Source organism: Monodon monoceros, unplaced genomic scaffold (genome assembly GCF_005190385.1).
Source record: "Monodon monoceros isolate NGI ecotype Baffin Bay Population unplaced genomic scaffold, NGI_Narwhal_1 Super_Scaffold_11, whole genome shotgun sequence".
Lineage (NCBI taxonomy): Eukaryota > Metazoa > Chordata > Mammalia > Artiodactyla > Monodontidae > Monodon > Monodon monoceros.
The window spans coordinates 15,720,794-15,745,220 of record NW_021703767.1 but is presented as its reverse complement, the minus strand read 5'-3'; the positions used below and the strand labels follow the sequence as shown (position 1 = coordinate 15,745,220).

At 36.7% G+C, this 24,427-nt stretch overlaps 1 protein-coding gene across 7 annotated transcripts in view; it reads left to right on the top strand.

Moving 5' to 3' along the window:
- The window catches only part of USP16 (ubiquitin specific peptidase 16), a 30,634-nt gene extending 6,476 nt beyond the window's left edge, over nt 1–24,158 (top strand). Inside the window, exons 1-18 of one of the 7 annotated variants that reach the window (XM_029214550.1) lie at nt 470–516; nt 961–1,013; nt 2,172–2,350; nt 5,496–5,599; nt 6,370–6,473; nt 7,377–7,564; nt 8,129–8,224; nt 8,809–8,939; nt 9,250–9,337; nt 10,384–10,462; nt 11,812–11,903; nt 12,256–12,312; nt 13,227–13,403; nt 15,547–16,207; nt 17,850–17,944; nt 19,112–19,198; nt 23,040–23,196; nt 23,313–24,156. In XM_029214550.1, coding sequence (XP_029070383.1) covers nt 2,177–2,350; nt 5,496–5,599; nt 6,370–6,473; nt 7,377–7,564; nt 8,129–8,224; nt 8,809–8,939; nt 9,250–9,337; nt 10,384–10,462; nt 11,812–11,903; nt 12,256–12,312; nt 13,227–13,403; nt 15,547–16,207; nt 17,850–17,944; nt 19,112–19,198; nt 23,040–23,196; nt 23,313–23,437 — 2,415 coding nt within the window. In that variant the 5' untranslated portion in view covers nt 470–516; nt 961–1,013; nt 2,172–2,176 and the 3' untranslated portion in view covers nt 23,438–24,156. Of the gene's footprint in view, nt 1–86; nt 517–960; nt 1,014–2,171; nt 2,351–5,495; nt 5,600–6,369; nt 6,474–7,376; nt 7,565–8,128; nt 8,225–8,808; nt 8,940–9,249; nt 9,338–10,383; nt 10,463–11,811; nt 11,904–12,255; nt 12,313–13,226; nt 13,404–15,546; nt 16,208–17,849; nt 17,945–19,111; nt 19,199–23,039; nt 23,197–23,312 lie in introns of those variants that run through there. The other 6 variants (XM_029214545.1, XM_029214547.1, XM_029214546.1 and 3 more) reach the window with 6 other exon arrangements.
- The last annotated feature ends 269 nt before the right edge of the window (nt 24,159–24,427 follow it).

Sequence of the window (24,427 nt, the reverse complement as noted above, 5' to 3'; positions counted from 1 at the left end):
ATATCGATCAAATTGCATTCCCTGCAGGAGCTAAGAAAGATGGCTTTGAAGGACGAGAAATTATCTTGTTTCAAAGTGCCACCACCATTCCACATTTATCTAGTGAGAAGTTGAATTCCTAATAATATAAGGGGCTGAGACTTTTCAAGATCTGTGTAAGAAGGTGTAGGTTCTCTCCTGACCTTTACATTTATTGAAAACCTTTTAACCTTACTAAGAATCAGATTCCTAGGCTATGAAAAACAGAGGTAATACCCTACTTCAGGGTTCTTACTGAAAACTGGATGATACATGTGAATGGTTTTTGTAACTTAATAGACACACAAAATTATGTGGTTTAGTTATGTTACTGTCTCCAATAGAACTGTAAAACATACTTTTTTTTGGTCAAGCTAACTTTATCTTGTTTTCTAGATTGTTATTTTGTGTCAGTAAGTAATCCATAAAGTGCCAACATGGGAAAGAAACGGACAAAGGGAAAAACTGTTCCAATTGATGATTCTTCTGAATCTTTAGGTATATTTCACCAACTAAATCTTTAAAGTACTGTTTGTATCCCTAAATGGACATCTATTTTAATATGTAAAAATGGGATCAAAGTGTACATTATTCTGTAATTTGCATTTTAACTTAATCTTTGTATAGACATGTCATTTAATAGCACAACATTTTTAATGGCGTGATGTTTATTCCATTGATGTAAAAGACCATGGTTGCACATTTCATAATTTATTTAGGTAATCCCCTACTGTTACAAATGTAGATAAATCTTTAACTTTTCAGTGTTATGAATAGAGTCATAGTAAACATTTTTGTAGCTAAAACTGTGCACACCTGGTTATCTTCTTCTTGGTACAGATCCTAGAATTAGAATTGCTGAATTAAGTGGTATAAACATGTTCAAGGCTCTTTTGGATCTATTGCCAAATTGCCCTTCAGAAATGTTTTACTAATTTACAGGCCCCCTTGCAGCGTAACAAAGTGCCCATTTCTCTGAACCTTTATTGACACAGGTTAGTATCATTTGTAAAAATCTTTTCCTGATTTGCTAGTTGAAAAAGAGTATTTTCTTTTTCCAGTCTGTGTTTCTTTGATGACTTACTGGGATTTAGTAGTTTTTCATATGATCTCACTTGCATTTATATTCTCTTGGTGCACATTCATTGGACATAAAGCTAATTGTGTCACTTGATGAGTTTCTAAATCTCCAGGGGCCCTCAAAGAACTGAAGCCCTTTAGAGTGGCGTGTGAAGCCTGTTAGTGATCTAGCCCCAGCGGGGGTTTTCAGTTTCAGGTCCAGCAGCTCGTTTTTAAACATGCGTGACTGCCATTCTCAGGAGACCGCATGCACTTTTACATTTTACGCCGCCATCCCTTTGTTCATGAGATGTGGCCTTTTCAGATTGTTCTTTACTCCATGAGGTCATAGTTTAAAGTACGAGCGTGAAATAAGAAAGACTTGAATCCAAATTCTGGCATAGCTGTTAAGTAGTTATGTGACCTTAGGCACTAACTTTGAGGTTCCTCATCAGTCATTGGGGATAGTAGAGTCTTCCTTCTGGGGTGGTTGTGTGGATTAAATGAGATAATGTAGCACAGTGTCACACTCATAGTTAAGTGCTTAATTAATATGAGTTTTTGTTACTGTAAATATCTTCCAAGATTATACAGACATTACCTCCCCTGTGAAACTTTCGTTGACATCAACCTTCTCGTGCTGCTATAGCATGTTTCAGAGATTCTTGTACATTTATTTATTTATTTGCTTCTCCTGCCAGAATGTGTGCTGCTTAAAGAAAGAGCTGTGAGTTGGTCACTTTTTAGGTTCCGTGGCATCTGTCACAGTGCCAGGTGTGCAGTAGTTGTATTGTTGACTGAATGAGGGACCTTCTCTACAAACCTTTCAAAATAAAGAGAATAATAGATGTGATAAATAAATTGAAGTGATTTGGGGTGGCGGTAGTTATACCAAGGACTTCAAAATTTGTATAACATCCCTTTCTTACGTAATCGTCTTATAATCAAATATCAAACAAAAATTTAACTTTTCAGGTTATCTAAAAATTTGTTTATAAATTCATTTTTGAAGTTCAAATCAAGTGTAAGTTTTGAGATTAACTGAAGAAAGACATATTTTACCTCACGTACTCCTTTATTATTTGTTTTAATAGAACCTATGTGCAGACACATTAGAAAAGGATTGGAACAAGGTAATTTGAAAAAGGCTTTAGTGAATGTGGAATGGAACATTTGCCAAGATTGTAAGACAGACAATAAAGTAAAAGATAAATCTGAAGAAGAAACAGAAGAAAATCCTTCAGTTTGGCTGTGTCTTAAATGTGGCCATCAGGTATGCTTAGATTTTGATTGATATGGAATTTTATTATTTAAGTATGAACTTACAAATTTATATAAGTATGAACTTCTTTTAGAAGATATTACCTAAAAGTACAGTATGGGTGACCAGAATGCTAGCTGGCATAGGTCATGTTCCCTGGGGAACAGATTCTGAGAATGAGATTTGTGTGTAGGTGGTTTATTGGGGGGTGTTCTCAGGTACCACCCAAGGAAAACAGTGAGGGAAGCAAGTTTAGGCAGAGGGAGAGCAAAGAGGCAGTGCTACGGGGTCTCAGCTGATCCCACAGTGAACTCTGGCCTTCAGAGAGGTCCTGAATTGAGGCAAGAGGCCAGGCCTTTGTACTTGTGCATAGACCAGCCATTGGATATGGGCTGACCCTGGGGAGGGGAACTAACCTTGGGCAAGGCGGCTTCCTTCCACTGAGGATAATTCTTGGGGGTGGACGGACTGAGCTGTGAGCTGTCGCCAGGCCACATTTCTGGCTGCTGGGGGAATGAATACCTTGGGGTTGGGTGGTATCTGGGTTGCAGAACAGCTCACAGGTATTACCTTGGTACTAGAGGTCAGGAGAGCCTCTTAGTCAGCCTTAGTGGTGGTAAGTTTATATGTTAGGAAACTGGACTACTGGGCAGTGGTAACATTTTATAAAACTATAGTATAATATCACAACCAGGATACTAACATTGATGCAATCCATCAGTCTTCATCAGGTCTCCCCAGTTTTACTTCTCTTCGTTTGTGTGTGGGTATATGTGTGTTGTGCATGTGAGTATGTGTGTACTAAGTTCTGTACAGTTTGTCACCTATGTAGTTTCATGTATCCACCACCACCACAGTCAAGGTATTGAATAGTTCCAACATTACATGGACCTCGTGTTGCGTTTCTAAAATCATACTCACTTCTCTACTGCCATCCCTCCTCCCAGCCCCTCGCAACCACTAGTCTGTTCTCTGTTTCTAAAATTTTGTCATTTTAAAAATGTTACATAAATGGAATCATGCAATATACAACATTTTAGGATTGGCTTTTTTCACTTAGCCTAATTACCTGAGGGTTTACCCAAGTTGTGTGTATCAATAGTTTGTTCTTTTTTATTGCTGAGTGGTATTACATGGTATGGGCGTACCACACTTTAACTGTTCACCTGTTGAAGGACATTGGGGCTTATCTCACTTTTCAGGTGATTATGAATAAAGCTGCTATGAACATTTGTGTACACGTTTTTGCGTGAACTTAAGATTGCATTTCTCTGGGGACAATGTCCAAGAGTGCAATTGCTGGGTAATATAATAATTAAATGTTTAGTTTTTTGGGTTGTTTTGGCTGCCCCACGTAGCATGTGATCCTAGTTCCTGGACCAGGGACTGAACCCATGCCCCCCGCAGTGGAAGTGCAGAGTCCCAACCACTGGACCACCAGGGAAATCCCCTTAAATGTTTAGTTTTTAAGAAACTCCCAGACTTTTCCAGAATGGCTGTACCATTTTATATCCCTACCAGTAGCATGTGTGATCCACTTTCTCCACATCCTTGCCAGCATTTAGTATTGTCACAGTTTTTTATTTTAAACATTCTGATAGGTGGTACCTTATTGTGGTCAGACAGTTAAAAAAATTTTATATGCTAGTAAAGAACATATTTATTGTTTATTTATATTTGAAAAGTTTTCATTTAACCTGTTAGATACATATGATGAGGGTGAATATATTTTACTACTTCAAATTTTCCACAATACATTTCTTATTATAAATTTTATCTATTTTGCTATCTTTTTAATTCCTAAGGGTAAGACAATGTCAGTATTAACTGTTAACTTTTATCCCAGTAGAGTTATCTTTTGCAGTGTTAGCAAGGGATTCTCACCTGTTGTCTTATGATAACTCATGTCATGTTTAAGTTTCAGATAATCTCAAATGGTGTTAAAATTTTCAAAATTAATATCAAATGTTAGTTTATTTTAGATTTAAATGTTGAGCAGGATAAATTGAGTTAGTAGGTTTGATATCATAGTTGAAGGATTAGAAGCCATTGATAAATATTTCTCCTCTGAAGGATATTTTTAGTAGCTACAATAGAAACAGGACCACTTATTGTAGTGCTATCCAAGAGAGTTGGAAGCCTGGTTCAGATAGATACACAGTGAAGATGTATTTCTTAGCTGTGATTTAATCACCTGGAGACACACAATATGGTCGTGTTCTTTTATGAATATGCCTATGCAGATGTAGGTGAAAATCTCCCATTTACTTGTTCAATTAATGCTTATTGACCTCCTTCACTTTGCTAGGTTTTTGGTAATAGGTTAATTTTGTTTTTCATGCCTTCAGGATTTACACTCCAGGGGAGGAAGGATATCAACATTAACAACTTTAATATAAGGTAGAAAATAAGGAATGCCACCAGGAATTTATACCATGTTTTGTAGGAGTGTGTTTAGAGGAAGAATATAGTGTTTTCTTATCTTGAAGGATAAGCACAGGCTTCTGAGAGGAAGTGACCTTTGAGCAAGATCCTGAAGACTGGGTGGGATTTGATCAGTGGCAGTAACAGTAAAGAATTTCAAGGCAAATGGAATAATGTGAACAAAATTGTATTGTGGAAGGGCTGTGGTTTTAGCTGGTAGATGATATTCAAATAGGAGATTATGGGGGCTAATCCTGAAAAGGTGGATTGGGATCAGAGGGTATCAGGTTTGGTGAGTAGGAGTTTAAGAGCAATTCATCACTTTTGAATTGAGTATGTGAACAGAGCTTTGTTTTAGGAATATTAAACTAAAAAAATATGTATATGAAGAAAGGTTGAAGTTAGGAAAATACTTAGGAAGATGTTAAGGAGTCTAAACTAGAACTAGTGAATGACTACATTAGCATGGTTTAGTTGGGACTGGAAATGACAAGTTGGAGTGGAAGAGTCCTTCTAGTGCTTGGGTTTATAAATACCTTCTTCCTTAAATGTCCTCAGCTGCCTATTCATATTTAAGTTTTAACAAAATCTGGACTCTCTAGAGTCTGAAGTTTTATTTTCAATATTATAAGAATGGCAGAATTTCTTGACCCACTTCCTTATTCATTGTAGATTATGAATTCTCTCCTGGTGAATTTTTGTGGCTTTGAGGTTTATGATTATGATTCTCTAGGGCTGCGGCAGAAATTCTCAGGAGCAGCATGCCTTGAAGCACTATATGACGCCGAGATCTGAACCTCATTGTCTGGTTCTTAGTTTGGACAACTGGAGTGTATGGTGAGTTTCAACTCCTGTGCCCATTTGCTGGAAATCATTTGAAATGTTGGAGAATGGAGGTGTTTGAAATGTTTAAAGAGAAAGAAAGTTAAAATTTTTGTAGTATTTGTTTACGTACCATCACTTTCAGAAGGCTAGAGAATGTGATGGTATGAGACGCTTTTGCTTAGTATTGTACAAACAAAAATTATAGCATGGAGAAGACATAGGAATTTTCACACTTGTTTTTCTTTCTTGTGATATTACAAAGTGTATGGTAGATTATTTTTAGTTTAAAAATTGGGACACTAAGAACAAATTCCAAATAAACTGAGAATATAGTAAATTTTGGCAATGATTTTGCACGAAAATGTCAGGCTGGTATTTCTTTTAACCTCATTAAAATAAAATTTTACATCTTTAAAAACCATTTACATAGCAGTGTTCACTGAACATTTGTCAGTTGTAAAATTTGTTAATTTTGATGATGTAGGTCTGTGATTTGAAATATTAGAAAAAACTTTCACTTTAATGTTATAAATAGCCATTTCAGTAAAATATTTGGAGTATTTTCACAGTATTTATATGTAGCTATAATTCAGGCTAACCTTATTTAACAGTAAACCAGAGTTAATATGTATAGTCTCCTTCAAAACATAGAATTTTCATTTTCAGTTTCTTTAGTAGAATAATTTGAGGGTTACACACTTTGGGTTCCATGAATTAAAATTAGTGCCCTTCTGTGGTTGTCAGTTTGTTACTTTTCTTCTCTGGGATCTTTTGGGACACAGGTGTTACCTATGTGATGATGAGGTCCAGTATTGTAATTCAAACCGATTGGGTCAGGTGGTTGATTATGTTAGAAAACAAGCCGGTATTACAGCTCCAAAATCAGGTAAAATCATTTGTTTCTTAATATATACTGTAATGTTGATTTATATAACCTGCTGATATTTAGTTTAGCACACCATAGCATTACATGTAGCTGAATAACATTAATTATGATTGATTTCAAACTATTTTTGGTTAAGAACGTAAAACAGTGAGAATATAGATAATTATAAGGAGTTAGAATTAGAAGGGAATCTGAGAAATAATATAGTCAAAATGTGATGTAGAGTCTGGACTAAGTAATGGGCAGTAACACCCTATTCCCATACCTTGCCACAGGGGCTTAAGGGAGACCTGCCTTATAATGAATGTATTTTGTTACATTTGTTTGGATGATGTGAAAGTAAAGTGCCTGTAACTCCTTCAAAAGGCCAGATACTTCTCAGGTTTTTTTCATACATAATTAAATTAATTGGGTTGGCTTTCATCATTTGCTTTAAAAGCTTGTTTACATTTTTACTGTCACAGTGGTATCTTTTGTGGAGCCAGAATTGTTTGTTCCTAACTTCAGGATTGGTTTTTGACCCTCAGACTTCATTTAAAAATTTATTTCATGTCCACATTCTTTATTTGATTGCTTTATACTCTGATTTCACAGGGTAAGATATGCTCATTTGTAGAAAACATTTGTGCATTAAAAAGGGATTTATATTGAAGCATATACTGTTTGGTTTCATTTGTCAAAGTAATGCTTACATCAGTTCTGAATATTTTTTGTTTATTGATTTTTCTCTCTTGATGGTAATTTACTTATATTTGTAAGAAAACATTTAAAATCAAACAGGTGGCAAATCATGTTATTAGGTAAAATTCACAAATTCTGGTCCCCAGTATAACTTTGCATTTGGTATGGCTGTGTTATACATTTTGCTAATAAGTCTTTTCTTCTTCTTTTTTTTTTTTAAAGCAGCAAAAGATAGTGGTAATATTGAACTTGAAAATAAAAAACTAGAAAAGGAGAGTAAAAATGAACAAGAGAGAGAAAAAAAGGAAAACATGGCTAAAGAAAATCCTTCCATGAATTCTACTTCCCAAATAACTGTGAAAGGACTCAGTAATTTGGGAAATACATGTTTCTTCAATGCAGTTATGCAGGTGCCAATATTAATTTTTCCCCCTTTAAGGAAATCTAGTGTTTTCCTCATAGGGTGTTTTTGCATATTTGCTACTTGTAGGCTTGAGCTTTTCCCTTGTAGGTAGTTTATTTCTATGTTTTCAAAAAAAAACTCAAGGGAATGTTTACTTTGCATGACAGTAAAACACTGTGCTAAGCACTGGGGTGCAATAGGGCTCAAAACAAACATGGCCCTTGCCCTCAAAGAACTTTCACTTGGCTGGGGAAAACAGGAAAACCAAGTACAGAAACAAACGCCTAGTTGCACGTAGTGGTAAGTAGTGGCGGTGGTAGGGTAGCTACTTCATATTGGGTGGTTGGGAGAATGACCTTCTGAGGTGATGAAGCAGCTCAGAACTGAAGTATTTATGAACCAATTAGAGTGGGGGGAAGAACATGAAGTTACTTTTTGTTTGACAGTCGCAATAAAAATTGCAGTGATGATAACGATTTTCTGTTTTGGTAGAATAGGCACTTAAAAAACATTTGAATGAATTGGTTTGCCTTTAAATAATTTTCCCTTTCTTTTCCATACTACATTCCAGAATTTGTCACAAACACCCGTGCTTAGAGAACTACTAAAAGAAGTAAAAATGTCTGGAACAATTGTAAAAATTGAACCACCTGATTTGGCATTAACAGTACGTACTTTAAAATTTTCTTTTATTCAGTACTTTTCCTCTCTGAATAGTAGCATTTTAAATTATTTTTAAGAATTGATGTTCATTTTCACCTCTTTTGTTTATTTGGTTTTAAGCTACCAAGTTAAGGATTTTCAGGCTAGTGGAAATTTATAAGGGGCCTTTACATTTATTTGCTCTTTGTATGCCATGTACTGCTGTGCTGAGTGTTTGGCTTCTTTCTTGGGAACGCTGTTGATGTTTGTGAAGCCCTAGGCATGCATTCTTATTTTTAACATCTTTTCAGGTGACTTAAATGCTATAGAGCCAAATGAATTTTACCTTATCCATTTTTATTATTTACATTTTGCTTTGGCTCTTTCAGTTCCTAGGTAGTAAGTTCCTGATAATCTAAAACAGTAGAACTGAATTCTTTATCAAAGTCTGTGACCAGAAGCCTTCTCCATCTTTTGATGTACATTTTGAGAATTTAATTGGGACAGCTCTGTCAGGAACATAGGAATAAAGGTTGACTAGTTACATTTTGATAAAATAAATGATTCCAAAATTTGACTGAAGAAAGTAATTTTTATTCCCATATTCAGGAACCCTTAGAAATAAACCTTGAGCCTCCAGGCCCTCTTACTTTAGCCATGAGCCGGTTTCTTAATGAGATGCAAGAGACCAAAAAGGGAATCGTGACACCTAGAGAACTCTTTTCTCAGGTCTGTAAAAAGTGAGTATCTGTTTTGATTGTGCTTTCAGTGCATCAGTAGGATGCTGGGAAATAATATGAAAAAATTATGAGCTTTAGAGTTAATTCAGTAGATATATTAAAGCATGGTTTATTTCATTTGGATTAAAAAATACGTACTTTGTATGAAAATTAAATCTACTAAGGATGTTGTTGGACTAAACAAACTTTTGAGAAACTAGTGAACACTCCAAGATTTGGGATATGATCCTGAGATTTTATAAAAAAATAGTTTCATTTTAGTAGACTCACCATTGTTTTTCTTTTTTCTTTCTTTTTCTTTTTTCTGTAGAGCAGTGCGATTTAAAGGCTATCAGCAGCAAGACAGCCAGGAGCTGCTTCGCTATTTATTGGATGGAATGAGAGCAGAAGAACGTCAAGTTAGCATATTTTGACCAGTGTATTTTATAATCTGATCTTCATTAACTTCTTTGTCATTTGATGTCTTAAGAGTTATTAGAGCAGTGAAAACTAGTTGAGGCCATTATATTAAAAAATTTTTTTTCTTCACCAGCCTTTTCAACCAGTATATTTTAATTATTAGAATGAATGAAGGGAATTAGAAATGAGTCCCCTTTTCATAATGCTCTACTTTGCTTGATGTTTACAGTGTTATTGTTCTTTAAGGGTTCTATTGTACTAGCCTATACCAGGAGAGCTATAAGGTACTGGAAAATGTGTGTCCCCCAAACGATTCCCAGTTGCAGCGCACCCTTACTCTTAATTCTGAGTGTGATTTAACACTGCTTTTTGAATCTAAGAAGTATTTTTATTTTGTAAGAGTCAGGGAACATTTGTATTTTAATTTTTTTGTTAATTACCAGGATATAAAGTAATTTGGGGGGATGTGGATATAATTAATAATAGTAATAACACAGTGATAACAACTAATATTTATGTTGCTCTTATTTTTTGTCAAGCACTGTTCTCAGTATTTTGTAAGCATTACCTTACTCAGTCCTCACAACCATTCTGTGAGTCATTTTCTCACTTCATAGATTATGAAACTAGGGTATAGAGAAGTTCAGTGCCTGGTTCAAGGTCATCCAGTAGTGATGGAGCTAGACTTTGAGCACTGGAGTTTGTCCTGTAGCTCTCATTATCCACTCTGCTTCTAGGACATGGTATTTCAGTGGTCTTTTCAAAGGAGGTGGGCATGTTCTGAAAAGCTTTGGTTTGAGTAGGTTAAAATCTTGAAATGATAAGATGGTGCCTTTGCTCAGGGGTTAGTGATTGTTTTTTTAAGTATAATTCTTTTTAGCTCCTGGAATTAATTTTGAAAATGTGATTTTAGAAATATTAAGTTTTATTCAGTAAGTTTGGAGAGCTAATTAATTCTTGATCACTTTCTTGACTTGATTACATACTTTCTAAGGAAAATAACTATAAAATTTAATGGTATATATATCTATTTTATTACTTTTAGAGAGTGAGTAAAGGAATTCTTAAAGCATTTGGTAATTCTACTGAAAAATTGGATGAAGAGCTAAAAAATAAAGTTAAAGGTAATGTCTGAATTTTTGAACTAAAGCACTATAGTTGAATTCCTCTGTACTTTAGGACAAGATTGCTAACACATGTATTTCAAATCCACAGTTATTAATAATTTATATTATTATCCACAGTTATTATAATTTCTCTTTATCTTCGTTGATTTAAAACAATTATTCAGTACTCCAAAGGTAAATACTTTAGAAAAATTTAACTTCTGGTGTATTCTTTTTATGCAATATTATGGTAAAATTTATAAACATAGAGCTAAGATGACATCACAGTTTTATTTTTCAAAAAGTTAGACTTTATTTATTTATTTGGCCGCGCCACATGGCTTGTGGGATCTTAGTCGGAACAGCTAGTTCTCCGACTAGGGATTGAACCCGGGCCCTGGCAGTGAAAGCGCCTCGTCCTAACCACTGGACCACCAGGGAATTCCCTCAAAAGCTTAGACTTTAATTAGCAGTGATTGTCTTTGAGAGTTGTCAGCTCGTTTATTAATCATGGAGATAACTTTTTTCTTATTATGTGACCCTTGAAATGTGACTGGTGCAACTGAGGAGCTAAATTTTATTTTCATTTAATTCTAACTAATTTAAATGTAGGTGGCCCCAATGACTAGCAACTACTGTATTGTAAAGCACAGTTCAGAATCAACACATAGCAACTGTTTACCTCCTTGGTGCCCTTGGTGCTGGCCTGGCCAGCAACAGAGAGGGAATCAAGCCTGTTTGCACTGTCTGTCATAAAATGTGTTTCTGTATAAATGACACCTGTCATTTGAATAAGGCCTACACATTTCATGTAATTAGAAAGTTGGACTACTAGGTAGTTAAATTATGTCACCTTATGCTAAACTTATCAAGGTTATTTCTGGGAACATAGAAAAATAAAAGGAGGATTTTGTCTGAAATACTCTCCTGAGGGCTTTTTGTTTTTGTTTTAAGTGGAGTTCACAAAGCAAGTTACTCCCAAACTTGCTGCCGGTGTTAGAATTTTAGAGCTAGAAGCGAGCTAAAATAGCATTCTGTGTGTAGCTCGATCTGCTTGTTTTACTAGGTAAGATACTGATATACAGAAAGTCTCACTGACTCGCAAAATTTATTTTCCACTGACTAGATCTTGGATAAGAACTTTTTTTTTCTTTTTCACAAGATGTGATTATGTTAAAATGTGTTATGTTTAGAAGTGCAGTATACGCTGCTGACTGTAGCATAAAAATAAAATTGTGGTAATTATGAATAGAGAAAAGTCAGTAAGATAGGAAATTAAAATTAAATTTTAGGGTTAGATAGGTAAGTAGTTTCGATTTATTTCATTAATTATATAAGGATAATTGATAGACTTTTTCCCCTTATAGATTATGAAAAGAAAAAATCAGTACCAAGTTTTGTGGACCGAGTATTTGGTGGTGAACTAACTAGTACAATCATGTGTGATGAATGCAGAACTGTAAGTAGATGTAGTACAGACTGGATTTATGCATTAATATTAATAATGTACAGTTTATCAATTGTTTCTTTCAAAACCAGAAATGTCTAGTTAGTTTTATAAGATATTCTTTTTGAACTGTCCAAGTATGCATAGTTTTTTGCTGGAACTATGAGCACTCCTTATATCAGGAAGAAGTTATTTAATATTTTAATTGATTTCCCCTAACCCAGAGTCCTCAACACTGTGTAATTTTTCATTTCATTTTCCTAAGCCTTTATTTTAAAATTTAGCACCCCCCCATGATTTTACTATATAATGTTTAAAATGAATCTTTTCCTCCTTTTTACGTTTTCTTTTTTGGTTGGTTAAGGTCTCCTTGGTTCATGAATCGTTCCTTGATTTGTCTCTACCGGTTTTAGACGATCAGGTAAGACTTACATTTATTTAAGTAGATTTTTTTCTTTCCTGTGCTAGATTTATGGGGGAGGGCTTGCTACCTTTTCCAAGCTGTACATTACTAGGCCAAGCATGGAGAAATTTTTCTTAGTGTATATGAGACAGAAGAATTTTAAAGATTTGAAAAGAGAATGGGATAAATATATATATATATATTTAAAGAGTGTGTCTGGAATTATTTATAGATAATGAACTTGATTAGTTTACATATCAGGAAATATTTACTTAATATAAATTACTATTTATTTTCATTATTTAAGATTAGCCACAAATCCCTTATAGATTTAAGTTTATAAATGTTAAGAGAGTATCTCAGTTTTAAGCGATATTAATTTAGTTCCTATCAAGTAGTCTTAGGAAAAAGAGAACATATTATGAGTATTGGATAAATCGTTTTTCAACTTAATATGAATTGGGGGTCCCTTTAAATCACTGTTACTTAGTGATTAAAGTCTTACTAAACTTACTCTTTTTTCTTTCTTTAAAACTGTCATTTGCATTCAAAGAAAGAAAAGAATGAAAAGGAATACCTGTAGTGGAACATGTAAATCACTTACCAACAGAGAGTGCATTTAGAAATAGACGTAATTACAGCATGATACAGCATGTGTCTAATACAACTCATTAAATTCCTTTCTATTACACTCATATGTTAAGTTGCCTTTTTTTTACTGTTTTACTTGTTTGTTTGCTTGTTTTCTCAGTATGTGAAGATTGCTTTCTGGTGTTTGAGATGAATGAATTTTGTCCTGGACATGTTTCCAAATATTGTGAAAAATAAATCTGGTGTAAAATAGGAGTAGAAAACTATTTAGGTAACATGAAATCTCTTCACCAACAGTAGTAAAGTTTTATTTTTGGCCCATATTCTCTCCATATTTTAAGAGTGGTAAGAAAAGTATAAATGATAAAAATCTGAAAAAAACCATGGATGATGAAGATAAAGAAAGTGAGGAAGAAAAAGATAATGACAGTTACATAAAGGAGAGAAATGATATTCTTTCAGGAACAAGTAAGCACTTACAGAAAAAAGCAAAGAAGCAAGCTAAAAAGCAAGCCAAGGTAGGTAATTAGGAAAACCATACTTTTCTCATTTTAATTTTTTGAACTATTGAGTTTAAAGTCTGAGTGACATTGGTAGACATGTCTGTTATTTTATATACAGCACTTTCATTGGGCAATTACAGAATTAGCTCATTTAGTATTCTCTGCAGTGAAGTTTCTCTGAGTGTATGTGAAGAAAATGTGCTTTTTAAAAAAAATTCTGCATTACTTGTGACAACTTTAAAAAAAACTTTAGTTCATTTTCAATAACTTTTTGAGTTGCTAATACATTGACATTCAAAAATTCTCCCTCCTTGTATGACATAGATACTACTTTCATTAGTTTCTTATGTGTTCTCTAGGTTTTTTGGAAAATATGATCAAGTACAATACTAATATGTAGTCTTGTTTTTCACTTCTTTTAAAAATTATGCACAGTGTTCTGGACCTTGCTTTTTGTTTGTTTCTGCTTAGATTGTTGGAGATCTTTACATTTCAGGACACAAAGATTCCTTTTTTAACCGCTGTATGGTATTCTATTTTAGTAGTAAACATACTACTAAATATAGTATAATAGATGTGCTATAGTTCATCTAACCATTTCTCTTTTGATTTAGGTATACGAACACCTATAGTTTTTTGCTATGATGGCCAGTGCTGCTGTGAATCACCCTATACATATGTCATCGATTGGGCACATTTTGAGAAGAGGGATTGTATTTGTGGTTTGATAAATTAATTGCCCTCCACAAAAGTTGTACCAATTTATATTCCCACCAGCAACATATGAGACTTGCTGTTTCTCCTTATCCTTGACAGCAGAATATTATCAAACTTTTAGATTTCTGCCAGTCTGATAGATGGAAAATAGTATCTCAGTGCAGTTTTATTTTCCATTTATTTTAATGTAAGTGAAGTTAAGCATGTTTTTATGTTTAAGGGCTGTTTGTATTTCCTTTCCTTTGAAGTATTTGCTTATATCCTTCCCCCATTTTTCTTTCCTGTGTACTATTTTTAACTGAAGCATATCAGAAAATTTTTGTATCCAGAGCCCTGTGTGCTGCCCTTCAGCTTTCTGGTATTATGAATTAGCCTCACAGGGACTATCCTTTTAGTGACAACTCAAAATGCTAACCCCTTGAGTCTTTAGGCATTCCAGTAACAGAAATCTAGATAAAATGCAACCCCCCCACCCCGCACTTGGACATAGGCAGCAAATGGCAAAGAAGGTGATTTAAGTGGGTAGAGTATTTTATTATCCTCTGTATATGTGGCTTCCTTGCTTCTCTAGTTTCGGGCCATTTGTTTCCCAGAATGTTTTCCTCCATCCCTCTGCTCATCCTTGAATTTTTGGTTTGTTTTTATACATCCTTGAGTTTTCAGTTTATTTTTATTTTATTATTTTTATTATAACTCACATGGATATATCCCTTCCTGGTGTGTAGACACTCGCCCCCTGCTTTAATACATGGCTACTTGGGTTCAACAGCCTTACTGCTCTGTCTAGATCAGAGACCATGTCTTGCACATTTTTATTTGCCCCCGTGTGACAATTTTTTGATGATTGGTGATGTTTTATCCCTGCTTTCAATCAAAGAACTTTTCTTTTAAATGTATTTATTAAATTTATTTATTTTTGGCTACGTTGGGTCTTCCTTGCTGTACATGGGCTTTCTCTAGTTGCAACGAGCAGGGGCTAGGCTGCTCTTCATTGCGGTGCACGGGCTTTTCATTGTGGTGACTTCTCTTGTTGCAGAGCGCAGGCTCTAGGCATGTAGGCTTCAGTAGTTGTGGCATGTGGGCTCAGTAATTGTGGCTCGCGGGCTCTAGAGCACAGGCTCAGTAGTTGTGGCACACGGGCTTAGTTGCTCCGCGGCATGTGCGATCTTCCCGGACCAGGGCTCGAACCTGTGTCCCCTGCATTGGCAGGTAGATTCTTAACCGTTGCACCACCAGGGAAGCCCCAAAGAACTTTTCTCTATAATTTATTTGATCCCTGATAGTAAAGGAACTTTTAGGGTTGGAATTCTGGGAGTGAACTCTTCCTTATTAACTTATTTATTTTTGATTGATAAACAGGAAAACCTGATGTGATACGTGTACGCTTTTTCTCTTCCTCTCTCTCGTTTTTTTTTTTTAATGTTTTGTACTTTTTACACAGAACCAACGAAGGCAACAAAAAATTCAAGGAAAAGTTCTTTATTTAAATGATATCTGTGCCATTGACCATCCTGAAGGTAATGAATGTGAAGTTGAAATGTCACTTCAGCGAGAAGTGGATATTAAATCCAACCATATTTCACAAGAGGAAGTTATACATAAAGAATATTGTGTTAATCAGAAAGATTTGAATGGCCATGAAAAAATGATAGAAAGTATAACTGACAATCAAAAATCCACAGAGGAAGTAGATATGAAAAATGTCAACATGGATAATGATCTGAAGGTTTTGGCATCTCCTGCTGAATGTACTAGGAATTTAAATGGTGCCTACATGAAGGAAGGGAGCAGTGGAGAAGTGGACATTTCCAGTGGATTTAAGAACCTTAACTTGAATGCTGCTCTTCAACCTGACGAAATAAATTTAGAGATTCTGAATGACGATCATACTCCCGGGATGAAAGTATATGAGGTTGTAAACGAAGATCCAGAAACTGCTTTCTCTACTCTTGCAAACAGGGAAGCTTTCAGTACTGATGAATGTTCAATCCAACATTGTTTATATCAGTTCACCCGAAATGAGAAACTTCGAGATGCTAATAAACTGCTTTGTGAAGTGTGCACACGGAGACAGTATAGTGGACCAAAGGCAAATATAAAAGGTATTCAGATTCTTTCACAGAAAGTAAAATTAATGTTTAGGGGTACATTTTGCACTGTATCAGTAGAGTACTACTGTTTTAATTGTATCAGGGTTTGGATGGTGTCAATAAGTTCCCTTTTCCCAAAATACTGTGTAAATTTTTTTGTTTTTTTTAGAAGATGTTGGGGGTAGGAGTTTATTAATTAAGTTATTTTTGCTGTGTTGGGTCTTCGTTTCTGTGCGAGGGCTTTCTCTAGTTGTGGCAAGCGGGGGCCACTCTTCATCGCGGTGCGCGGGCCTCTCACTATCGCGGCCTCTCGTTGCGGAGCACAGGCTCCAGACGCGCAGGCTCAGTAGTTATGGCTCATGGGCCTAGTTGCTCTGCGGCATGTGGGATCCTCCCAGAACAGGGCTTGAACCCATGTCCTCTTCATTAGCAGGCAGATTCCCAACCACTGCGCCACCAGGGAAGCCCTCTGTGTAAATATTTTAATAGAAGGATGGATAAGCAGAACTTTGTTGATGTGGCTAGTACTCTGTGGCATCCCAGCAGCAGTTAAAGTGGGGCAGTTTGCTCTCTGATACCACTCCCTGTAGGGAAATCATCCCAGTGAGATGTTATCACAGCAGGCTCCTTAACAGATAGGGGCTGTTTCTTTGTATCCTCAGTTTCCTGTCATTTGTGATGAGCCTCATCTCTCTTGCATCCAGAAAACCACACTTTAATTCTTCAGCGTGCTGAAGTGACGTGCCCAGTGCAAGGTACTGGGAGGACAGTGCTTTCTTACCATCTTCTTCAAATACAGAACAGAAAGATATTAATAATCCCCCTCCTACCCCTGCCCCCACCTTGTTTTGTTTTTTGATCTTGGGTAAGTGGGATAGGGAGGCATCATAGATTCCTAAGGATTCTTGCTAGAATTGTTGAAACATTTAGAAAGTCTAGTTTTTTATTTATTTACTTGTTGATACAAAAAGTAAATCGTGTTGATTTTATAGCATTTCTGTTTGCTTTAGAGCCAGTGTACGTGAACTGTGGTTTGCAGGCTAAATTTGGCCTGCTTCTTGTTTTTGTGTGATCTCCGAGCTAAAAATATTTTTTACAGATGAACATTTGAAAATGATTTTATAGTAGAAAACATGAACTTTGAACCCTAATTGTTACCTCTCCAAAAATGATTCCATTCTTCTTTTCAGTAGACTGCAATCATACTCAATTATTTTATTATAGTTTGAATTCTATAAAATTTGTGTATTAATACGTACAAAATATCCTTGATTTTGCCTCTTGGTCCAAAAAGCCTAAAATATTTATTATTTGGTTCTTTCCAGAAAGCGTCCTGATCCTTGCTTTAGATGTTTGGAATGATTTTTTTTTTTTTTTTGCTGTACGCGGGCCTCTCACTGCTGTGGCCTCTCCTGTTGCGGAGCACAGGCTCTGGACGTGCAGGCTCAGCAGCCGTGGCTCACGGGCCCAGCCGCTCCGTGGCATGTCGGATCCTCCCGGACCGGGGCACGAACCTGTGTCCCCTGCATCGGCAGGCAGACTCTCAACCACTGCGCCACCAGGGAAGCCCCTGAAATGATTTTATAGCAGATGTGAATGCTATATAGAGGTCTAAAATGATCCTCACACTGCTAAAATTGCTTTCTTTCTGTAGGTGAGAAGAAACACGTTTACACCAATGCTAAGAAGCAGATGCTAATTTCCCTTGCTCCTCCTGTTCTTACTCTTCACTTAAAGAGATTTCAGCAGGTACCCCTTGTTCGTTACCTAAAATTTGTTTTATATGTGACACCTGCTTTATTTGTTATTGTCTCAACATATTACTGTGTTTTTTTTGGCTTTCTGTTATTTCTTAATTCTAACTTCAGAGAAGTAGGAAAGTAAAATAATACATATGTTTATGTTACCACACAAAAGGGGTTTGATGAAGATGCATGTCAAGGTGGAAGAGAAATTTAGGCACAATCACACCTCAGTTTTACTAGAACTCATGTTGCTCTTTTTAGATATATTAGCATTTTACTTTAATCTTATTTTCAGGTTTAGAGAAAGAAGACCAGTTTACTAGTTATTTCTCACACTTGGGAAATTTAGTGATCTGTGTGGTATCTTATTTTTACTGACCCTTGATAAAAAGGCATTGATTGGTACCTTGGCTTTTCATCATTTTGGTGACTCCATCTTTTCTGGAAGACTTTTTCCTATGAGCAGTACAAGTTGTAAATTCAGTTCGAGTCCCAAAGTACCTTCGTAGTGTTTTCTCTTCTGTATGAGTTTGACTAATTGGGTGGGTGTCTATGAACAGTTCACCAAGCTTGGTTAGAAAGTGAGGCTGAAAGTGTATGCTTCACAGAAGAGTATTCTGCTGTTGCCGAGTTGGTTTTTTTTTTTTATGTTTATTTTTTATTTATTTGTTTTATTTTTGGCTGCTTCGGGTCTTAGTTGTGGCACATGGGCCCTGTAGTTGTGGCATGCGGACTTAGTTGCCCCATGGCTTATGGGATCTTAGTTCCCCGACCAGGAATGGAACCTGCGTCCCCTGCATTAGAAGGCAGATTCTTAACCACTGGACCACCAGGGAAGTTCCTGCTATTGCTGAGTTTTAAGCACTCAAAACCTGTTGTCTAATCTGGCTTTTCCAGATGCCTAAAGCAGGAACATTGAGAGTTTTCTTATAGGAGCAGCTATCTCAATGTGTTGGACTGTGTGTGTGTGTGTGTGTGTGTGTGTCTGTTGCACTTAGCAAAAACAAATCAACTGGAAATCAATTAGTAGTCAGAGGGATAGAGTCTTCTAAGCAGATTGAACTAGGGCTAGATGTTGGTGTTCTTCTGGGCATTGGGGTGGGACTATAGTTTACATAACATGTACAGCTTTTCCAGGAAGAGAACTTAATGTATTATCCTTCTTTTATAGGCTGGTTTTAACCTACGCAAAGTTAACAGACACATAAAATTTCCAGAAATCTTAGATTTGGCTCCTTTTTGTACCCTTAAATGTAAGGTAGGTGGAACTTGCCTTTTGGGGAAAATCCTTTAAAGGGAAATCATAGCTTATTACCAAATACTCCAACAGCAACTCACATATGTTTGAAGTTGATAGGAACTACTGAGTAGACTGGGTCTTTGATCTTTGTACCTTTATAATGTCAAGATCTGTGATGAATCATGTTGAACATTAGGTTATTTCAGTTCAACATTTTTTTGAACCCCCATTATTGTGGCAGACGTCTTGGGAGCTGAGGGCATATAACTAAAGATGAGCAGATATATTAATGGATAATCTCAATTTAATATGGTTGAGTGATAGGATTGGTATACACAGAGCAGGGGTGATATGCACTTAATCCAGCATGTTGGTGGTTCAGGGAAGGCTCTGGAGGCTCTGCCTCAACTGCTACTTCAAGGAGTAAGACTTAGTGTAATGAATCAAGAGGAAGCACGTTTTCCAGGCAGAGGGGACAGCAGGAGCAAAGGCAGGGCATGTAAAGTGGCACAGCGGGTGCCAGGGACTGTCTGTATAAGCAGGTCTAGAGCTTACAGTACAAGGTCTGGGAACGTTAGGAGATGAAGCCAGAGAAGTGAGAGAGGAATGAGGTTTTGGAAGATTATCGTGATGAGAAACTTGGGCTTTATTAGGTATGCAGTGGGGAGCCACTGAAGAACTTAAAGCAACAGGGTGACACAGCCAGGTCTGTATATTACATAGGTTACTTGCTGAAGCAAAGGAGGCTGGATTTTAGGAGGACAAGAGTAGAGGCAGGGAAGTTAGGAGGCTGTTGAGTTAATTGTCAGTAAATGATGACAGCCTAAACTAGGGCTGGAGATGGGGAGATTGAAGGAATATTTCAGGAGGTAAAATTAAGACTTTTGATCTCTTGCCTCTGGAAGATGAGGCAGAGGCCTTTAAATGGATGCTGAGGGTGCTACAGAAGGAGTTGAGTATGATTCCCAGGGCCTGATTTGAGTGTCTGGGCAGTTGGGAGTGCCATAAATTGAGGTAAGAAACACAGGAAGAAGAGCAGGTTGGGAGGCGGAGAAAGGAATAATAATAAGTTCAGTTTTGGAAACATTGAGTTTCAGATAGTTTTGAGATATTCATGTGGCTATGTTTAGAAAACATGTGGATGTACATGTCTGAGGGCCAGAATAGAGGGGTTAGGGCTGGAGATAAGGATTCGGAAATCAATACATAGGTGGTGGTTAAAACTATGAGAGGATAGGATCTCTTGTGTAAACAAGGAGAGAGAAAGAAGAGATGCTTAATGACAGAACTCTGGCAAGCATCAGAGTGTAAGAGGTGTAGGTGGAAGAAGACACCACCGAGGATATCAGCGAATCTCCATGTTGAAGAATTTGGAGAATAAAAGAAGCTATACTGTTGTTCTTTATTCAGATTTTAAATACTTCAGTGAATTGTCATTCCTTTTATGTTACTACCATAGGCCAGGGCCACTTTTGCTGGTATATGCATACTTCAGATATTTTGGCTTCCGTTCCAGACCACAATAAAGCAAATATTGCAATAAAGCAAGTCATACGAATTTCTTGGTTTAGTGCATATAAAAGCTATGCTTACACTGTATTGCAACCTGTTAACTGTGTAATAGCATTGTGTCTAAAAAAACAGTGTGCATATCTTAGTTAAAAAATACTTTATTGCTAAAAAATGCTAACCATCATCTCAGCCTTCAGTGAGTTGTAAGCTTTTTGCTGGTGGAGGGTTTGAAATATTTTGAGAATTATCTGTGACACCGAGACACCAGGTGAGCAAATGCTATTAAAAAAATTGGCACCGATAGACTTACTCAGTGCAGGATTGCCGCAGACCTTCAATTTATTAAAAAACGCAGTCTCTGTGAAGCACAATAAAGCAAAGTACAATAAAATGAGATATACCTGTAAATAGAAATAGCTCTGGTTGGATTAGTTTTGAATATAGGGTAGTCAGGAATCCATCTTTTGCCTAAAATGCCATTGTCCTGTGTTCAGGTTTCAAGGAAAGGATTAAGTGGCCTCAGTGTCACAATATCAGAGAAAAAAACTAGAAAGTGTTAGACAGTATAGAGGTCATGGTAAATTTTTTAAGAAGTGTTGGTAACTTCAGTAGGTTGAGAAATGAATGAGAATATTGGAGATAGAGCATATAGATACATTAGAGCTTTTGCTGAAAAGGAAACGTGGTGCATCAATGAAGATTTTTTTTTTTAATACTAGGAGACTTAATTAGGTTTGTAGGCAAAGAGGAAAATCTAGAAGTAAAAGATACAGAAAAGAGAGATAACTGAGCAAAGATCCTGGAGAAGACCAGAAAGGCTGGGATAAGGACAGGAAGTTGGAGAATCTCTGAACCAAAGGGAGAGGAGACTTCACGTTCCTGAGAGCGGGCAACGTGCAGCTGGGTGGGTGGTGTCTCAGTTTTCCTGAAGTGGGAGGTGAGGTCACCTCTAAGGAGAGGCTACAGGTGAGCGGTGGAAGTTTGGTCTAGTTGCTGTGAAGGACATCCATGGAAGAGGCAGCTAACTGAGGACACATTATAAATTATACAGTCACATCGAGGACCTGGTGAGGTAGAAAATCATGAATTTTCGAGGCTGCATGGTTACAGAATTGTTTCCTAGCAATGGCAGCTGTCTGTGTATGGGGTCGGGGAAGGTGCGTCGTGGAATTCAGAGCTGGGTTATGTGATGAGCTGGATGTGGTGGGTGTTGAGAGGTTGTCTGTAAGAATGACATGTGCATGTGAATCACATGGAAATCAGTAGGTGTGAGGCGGGGTCTGAGACTCTGCCTTCCAGTAAGCTCTCAGGTAATGTGATGTTGCTGTTCCATTACATATGGAGAAGTGAAGAGACTTTTTTTGGGAATGAGGCCAAAAGAGGCCTCATAGGCCAGGAGAAAACGAGGGTTGGAGGATCCTGTTAGGTTGACTAGTATAGATGAGGTGAGAGTTGGAAGAATGGAATTGTAGACTGAGACTAGAAAATTAGTAAGATTTTTGAAGTTAAAGGGTTCTGAGTGATGACCGATTCCAGAATGTAGTCCTGGCTGTGGTTGGTTAAAATGGAATGGCAGGGAAAACCCTGTGAGGTTCATTGGCCACTGAAATCCCTGAGGAAGCTGACAGGATTTGGGGTGATGTAATAAGAGTTCTTTAGCAAATAGGGAGACAAAGATTAGAGAGTGTAGTGACAGTACTGTTGAAGGGCAGTGATGCTTGTTCAGGAAGACTTTTTACAAGAGAACGCAAGTGGAGTAATTGTCTGCGAGTGGCCCCCAGCTGGAACACCTGTCCCTGTTGCTGACCAGCCCTATGGCACATGTGATCTTAAAATAAGCAGCCTCCATGTTAGATGGGGAAAGTGAGCTCCTGAGAGGTCACATGTCCTTCTCACCAAATCTGCAGGGGGTATTTGAAAATGTTAAGGGGTGGTCTTGGGTGTGACCTAAATGCTATCCTCTTGCTGTTAAAGGCGTACATTTTGGGCTGGAAATAGGATGATGAGTTGTTGAGGTATTAATTATCTGATCCCAGACTCCTAAAGAAGCTTTGGCAAGTTCAGTTATTTAAGTATCTGGGCCAGGAAACTGTGATTTAGCAGGTAGACCCTGGTTTATGGTTCTTCCAGCAGGGCAAGAGCAATGGCAACTTTCTAGTAAAAACATAAGCGTGCTACCACTCAGTAGGCTGAGAAAAGGTAGGGAGAAAATAATAGTCCATTTCACACTCAGGACTTCTGCATTCTTGAAGGTTAGAGACCCTCTGCATAGTTTAAAATTGTCTTGTCGATGGCATCTGTATAAATGGGACTAGAACTAACTTTTGATTCCTGTTCATTTTTAAAGAATGTTGCTGAAGAAAATACAAGGGTACTATATTCCTTATATGGAGTCGTTGAACACAGTGGTACCATGAGGTCGGGGCATTACACTGCCTATGCCAAGGCAAGATCTGCAAACAGTCATCTCTCTAATCTTGTTCTCCACGGTGATATTCTACAGGGTAAGAAAGAGGTCTTACAGAATTCTGGTATTCAGCAGATATTTACGGCAAAACCAAAAAAGGATGAACTTGAATCTTTCCATTTATATATTTAATTTTACATTTCCTCCTGACAGATTTTGAAATGGAATCAACCAAAGGACAGTGGTTTCACATCAGCGACACACATGTGCAAGCTGTGCCTACAACTAAAGTACTAAATTCACAGGCTTACCTCCTATTTTATGAGAGAATACTGTAACAATTTCAAAAAGTGCTTTCTCTGGAAACATGTTTATGGCTTTTATAATGGCTGTAGTAATAAAAAAGTAAAGACTAACTGTAAGTCATGTTAACTTAAAATTAAATACATGCCAGAAGAAATCATGTTTATTGAAATACTGAAGGGAAAATACCTAAAAATTTACAATGGTTTTGTATTGTCACAGTGGTTTTTATTCCTGCTTCCAGTTTCTGGAAAGGATTCTGAATTACTTAAGTCCTCTGTGCTTATTAATACGTCTGGGTGGTGGTTTGCAACACATCAATAAAATGAATTACCCCCAAAACTTGTTTTATTACTTAGAAGATTTTAAGTTGTACTGACATACACTACTAGAAAACATTTAGAAGAAAAAGTTTCAAACTAAAACTTCAAGTGTGTTCGTTAAAGCAAAAAAGTGTTAATTTTATAAGCATAGGTGTTTGACCTTGGTGGTAACATATATAATGCTTCTGATGCCATGCAGTGTGCATAAGCTGGGGTGTAAACTGAACTCTGCACTTGTTCTGTGCAATTGTTAATCGACCCAAGGAAGACATTCATTGAAATCCCCTTAATGCCAGCCTCTGGCCAGAAAGTCTGTGAACTGTCCTAATAAATTCCTTTTTTTTACCCAAGGCAGCCACTGTTTCCAAGTTGTAAACAACCCTAAGAGCCTTAAGAATACCAAACCTGTCTAAACTTCCTGTAAGGTTCTCTATTAGGAATTCCTTGATGAGTTTACCTAAGACCCAGTCAGCCATACTGCATCCAAATTCCTTTGAAATACCAAAAACAGTATAAAATTTCAAAATGTTACTCAAAGACCTTATATAACCAAAACATAGTAGCACATGTTCTGTAAAATAAGTTAAATTAACTTTTTACTATGGTCTTTGCTTTTTCAAAACTCCACTGTATAAAAACTGACTTGCTTCATTTATATGTCAGGAGGCATGTTTTCGGCTGCATCACAAGTATCTTTGTTCT